Source organism: Astyanax mexicanus, chromosome 5 (assembly GCF_023375975.1).
Source record: "Astyanax mexicanus isolate ESR-SI-001 chromosome 5, AstMex3_surface, whole genome shotgun sequence".
NCBI classification, from domain to species: Eukaryota; Metazoa; Chordata; class Actinopteri; order Characiformes; family Acestrorhamphidae; genus Astyanax; species Astyanax mexicanus.
The window spans coordinates 22,772,953-22,778,117 of record NC_064412.1 but is presented as its reverse complement, the minus strand read 5'-3'; the positions used below and the strand labels follow the sequence as shown (position 1 = coordinate 22,778,117).

The 5,165-nt window shown below is 39.0% G+C and overlaps 1 protein-coding gene across 1 annotated transcript; it reads left to right on the top strand.

Annotated features, from left to right (window-relative positions):
• The first annotated feature begins 2,019 nt into the window (after window positions 1–2,019).
• tmem69 (transmembrane protein 69) lies at window positions 2,020–4,661 on the top strand. Its single transcript, XM_007248164.4, has 3 exons — window positions 2,020–2,166; window positions 2,420–2,469; window positions 3,821–4,661. Exons 2-3 carry the CDS (start codon window positions 2,425–2,427, stop codon window positions 4,526–4,528), a joined length of 753 nt encoding a protein of 250 aa, XP_007248226.1. The 5' UTR covers window positions 2,020–2,166; window positions 2,420–2,424; the 3' UTR covers window positions 4,529–4,661.
• The last annotated feature ends 504 nt before the right edge of the window (window positions 4,662–5,165 follow it).

Genomic DNA, 5,165 nt, shown 5'->3' with positions numbered 1-5,165 from the left:
GTGTGACACATATTAACTCATTAGGGGCATTATTGTTAAGGCTGGTTTATACTTCAAGGCTCGGCAGACCAATCTTTTTGTTTAATATATTTATTTCTAATGTTCTTCTATTTTTCTTTCAATTTAGCTAGGCCAATTGTCCCACCCATTTAGCTGCTACTCAGCTGTTTGCCACAAGCTATCACATGTGATGCCACAAGGAGGGTAAAGATAAGCACATGCCTCCACCAACACATGTGAAGTCATCCACCACCTCTTTTGAAACTGCTGCTGATGCAGCATTGCAGATATATTTAAAGAGCTCGGAGGAAAGCGCAGCAACTCAGTTCCGATACATCAGCTCACAGATGCCTTGTGTTGATGGACATCACACAAGGTGTGATGAGGGGAAAGTGCGCTATCTACACACCTAGAGAGAGCAAGGCCAATTGTGCTCTTTCAGGGCAGCTAATTTCCAAGTTGTCTGACTGGGATTCACACCAGCAATCTCTCAATCATAGTGCCAGCACCGCAGTTACATTTCTGAGGAAGTGAACTTCAGCTTACTGTATAGGCTACGGCATAGGGTATGCAAAGTAGAACTACTTCACTAATGTACTTAAGTACTAAAATGCTGTATAGAATACACAAATCTGCAAATAACAGTACAGACTTTCTGGTCTTTGTTAATTTTTTGTTTTTTAAGTATTTGAAATGTCTCACCTTCCACACTTTAGAGTATGTATTGTTTTGTGAATAATAGAACTAATCTAAGTAGGGCAGGTTTACTTATTGTAAGTGAAATTATTATGTTTAAAAATAATTTAAAATATTTATTATATAGCTATAGATCTAAACACTTTTATGGCCACACGTATATAACACCTAGACATGCAGAAAGCGCTTACAGACAGTGAAAAAATATGTCACACTCATGAGCTCAGTAAATTTCTACCTGTGCAACAAGTTCAGCTGTAAAACTTCTTCACTACTAAATATTCCATAGCCAACTGTCAGTGCTATTATAATAAAGTGGAAGCAACAAAGTGGCAGGCCATGTAAGATGACAGAGCGGGGTCGGTGGATGCTGAGGAACATGGTGCTCAGAGGTCGCCAAATTCCTCCAAACTTCATCTTCAATCCTTCAGATTAGCTCAAGGACAGTAGAGCATTGAGGAATGGGTTTCCATGGCCAAACAGCTCCATCCAAGCAGCTCCATCCAAGCCTTACATCACTAAATACAAGCAGGTGAGCAGATACTTTCGGGAATATAATATACAATGAAAATTACCAGAATGTGGGGGCTCCGGGTGGTCCAGCGGCCTAAGTGCTGCCACTATGATCAGGAGATCGCCAGTTTAAATCCTGTTCATTTAGCTTGCTGTCGGCTACTGGTCATTTGGCCTTGCTCTCTGGGTAGATGGCGCTCTCTCCCCACATCACTCCAAATGGTGATGTCCACATCACTCCAAAGGGCGATATCACTCAGCACAAGGTGTCTGTAAGCTGATGTATCGGAACCGAGTTGCTGCGCTTTCCTTCTAGCACGGTGTGATGCTACTCGGCAATGCTGCATCAGCAGCAGTTCAAAAAGAGGCTGACTTCACATGTATCGGACGAGGCATGTGCTGCTGGTTTTGGGAGATCACTAGTGATAGGAGGAGTCATAATGAGTGGGTTGGGTAATTGGCCGTGTAAATTAAGGCGGAAATGAGATAAAAACAAAAAGAAAATTATGTAAAAAAAAGAAAAGAAAATTACCAGTTCGTCAGAGGAAAACATCCTATTTTTAATCACTTAAATCTTATTTTCTCCCCACAGATTAGGAGGGACTTTTTAAAGGCCAACTCATCACTAGGATCATTTTAGATTTTGTAGGTCTTTTCTTGATCCAACTGCATAAAAATATGAAATATGAAAAAAAAAATACGCTTGAACTTTTGCATGCAGTATATAACAGCTAAAGAATTGCTGCTAATGGCTAACGTTGCTCACTGACAGTATTGACACTGACTCTGGGCAACAGGACTCTTATTATATAGAGCGGTTTGCGGGGTTAGAGGATTGTAAATGTGTTGCCGCCGTCTTCACACAGTCGTGTTGACCTCAGAGCGTGTTAGAGATTTATAATGTGAACATCAAAGGACACAAATTTTATATAATTTAAGACGGGAGGGTAAGCTCCGGTGAGTGAGGGGAGAGCTGACTGTCCTAACTAAGACGCTATCTAGCTAGTTACCTTTACTATAGATCAGTTAGTAAATTAGCTAACTAGCTAGGTAGCTAAGCTAACTGATTATTGGTTATTTGTAACAGCAAAGGTAGCTAGCTAGCTAACGCGCTAAGTACCTAACACGGACACACTTAATTTAATTTAACTTAATTATCCGTGGCTAAACTTGTTAATATGTAGCTTATCTTCTCATATCTACATTTCAGGCAAAATGTCATTGGCCCTATTTGGAAAACACTTGGTTTCCAGGTCGTGGGTAAGTAGTAGCTAAAGGTTTTACTTATTAAAATTTTATTACTGAGTCTCTGTTCCACTATGCACCGTTTCCTGTACTCAAGTGCTCCTCCAGCTTAAGAGCAGGAGGCAATGTAGATACATACACGAACACAACTGAATCAACCTCAGCTAACTCAAAATCCCCTACTGAGCTAATAGGTTATAATCTAACACACTTTCCTCAAGTAATTAACACATTCATGTGTACCTGAACTCCTTGGGGTGTATTTGTTAGTATTCACAATGTACACACAGTTCACAATGTACAATATTATGTATCGTAATATTTCTACATGAAGAGAAAATGCATTTTTAGTGGCAGTTTTTAAAGATCCCATTTCAGTACTTCAGTTATTTAAAACAGCAGTCTTTAAGACTTTTTTTTAATTAATAATGTTCCTGAGTGGGGACACCTCAAAATATTACAATAAATGGTATCAGTGTGCTCCTGCTACCTGTTCACATTATATTAATTTAGATAACAGGGTCTGGTAGGTCCCGGGACATTTTCTAGTAAATGTATTCACTCAGAATAGAGACTGCACCACAATGCATGTTGTAAAAGTATTTTTATTATGTTCTGTACAATTACACATTCTCACCAATAACTTCTGGACTTCCAGTGATTTTTAATTCTAAATGTACTGCACTTTATCCAATTAAACAGGAGAATTACTAACTTCTGTATTTAATTGTGCAGTTGGACACAATATAATTATTGGTCGATACCAAAATAATAACATGATTGCAGTGGTTGCTCAATGGGTTATTATTTACAGGGATGTTGGTTGGATTTCTAGATTTGCTAAGCTGCCACAAAAAAACAAACAAACAAAAAAACAAAGTGGATGAAAAAGTAATAAAGAATTATCAGAAGACTTTTCTGAAAAGTTTTTTTTAGAATTCTGATTAAAACTTGCTCATTGCTATCAAAATGTCATGGTGGTCATGGTGCAGCTTGCTGTGGGATATTTATCCAAATATTAGTTGTGCTGTGTGTGTCCACCTAAATTAAAGCTTTACATCTTTGTTTTTACAATTAACAAACATTCTTGCAATGGAGTGGGAATCATGTGTATCTGTCTCCTAAAGACTCATCAAGCTATAAAAATAAAAAAATGGCGCTGCTATCAGTTCACTTCATTTGTGATGGCATACACCACAGATGTTGGCTCAGTACTGTTAAAATTGTTATCGAAATTGTAATGTATTGGCTGAAATTAAGACATGTATTATGAAATAAGTTTGATGCAAAAGTTTCAATTAAATTATATACTATATGTACAGAAAGACTTGGGTTAACAAATTATTTGTTTATTATTTTTCAACAGTGCCTGAGATGGAGCAGTCTTCAGTGCATGTCCAGAACTTTTTACTGCTCAGGGCACCAGACGCACTCTCCCATATTCCTCGCAGCAAATCAGTATGGGCAGCTGCCTTCCAGATGTGCCACGGGTTCTCTTCTCAGAGTCCAGTCATTCCATTGTTCTACAATGAGGCTAAAGAAAAGGCAGCCAGAAGAGCCACCTCCGCGTGAACTAGACTTGGTTCGTTATGATATGAGGGACCTAAAGAAAAGCCCGAAACCTGCACTTTATCTGGGATTTTCTGGTCTCATACCCTTTGTGTCAGCTCCATTATTTATGGCCATGACAGAGTTGTACCTTCCAGAGGTAGCATTTGCTCAGGTTGCATATGGAGCCTCAATTCTGTCTTTTCTTGGAGGAGCCCGTTGGGGCTTTGCCTTGCCCGAGGGCAGCCCAGCAAAGCCTGACTGGCTAAACCTAGCCAACAGTGTAGTCCCCTCCCTACTAGCTTGGATTGCCCTACTTTTTAGTCAAAATATTACTCATTCTGGCATTATTGTGATCATGGGGCTTGGCATCTCTCTCCACTATGACCTGTCTCTTTTGCCTACCTACCCCAGCTGGTTCAAAGCACTGAGGACAATCCTCACTGTCGTTGCATTTTTGTCCTTGGTGGGCACTTTGGTTATTAAGGAATTGTACCCAGAGAAGAAATACATTGCACAAAAATAATGTATGTGGATTGTCAATGTGTGAAATAATAAAGTAATGACTATGTAACATCGATAAACATGTTTTTGGTTAGAATGTTGTTAGATCTGTTGTTGCAACAAAATAAATAAAAATGTAAAAGATTTGAGAAACATTCTCGTGCAGGCACTCCTCAGCTCCTAACTTAAATTGCAAAATGAATCATCAATCATAATAGATGATTTAGAATATATAACAGACAATTATTTACTCATGCTACACATGCATGTTTTACACACGCTAAACTGGGCCAATGGCTCAGTTTGCTAAAACAACTTGAAAGAGACTGAAGTACTTACTATAGAAAATATCCACTCTACAAATGCTATGTAGTCCAACACTAGGATGGGGAAACTGCTGGGAAAACTGCTCCAGAGTGTTGAGTGAGAAGCTTACTTTACCCCTTTAAGAATTGTATTTATTAGAAGACTTTACAGGTTCACAGGGCTGTATTTAAGGCATTTGGAGCCCCAAGCAAAATGAGCATCATTTATTCTGTACTTTCCTGCTTTGACCATTGCAGAATTTAAAGGGGCCCTCACACAGTTTGTCATTGCATTAAATTCATAACCAGTCGATTTCTGGGGGCCCTAGGCAATTGATTTGTTTCCTTGCCTCG

What these genes read in the sequence shown, in the direction of transcription:
- tmem69 (XM_007248164.4), top strand. Translation starts at nt 2,425, where the DNA reads ATGTCATTGGCCCTATTTGGAAAACACTTGGTTTCCAGGTCGTGG. An exon ending in ACTTGGTTTCCAGGTCGTGG is followed by an intron (nt 2,470 to 3,820) that starts GTAAGTAGTAGC and finishes ATTTTTCAACAG; the next exon opens with TGCCTGAGATGGAGCAGTCT.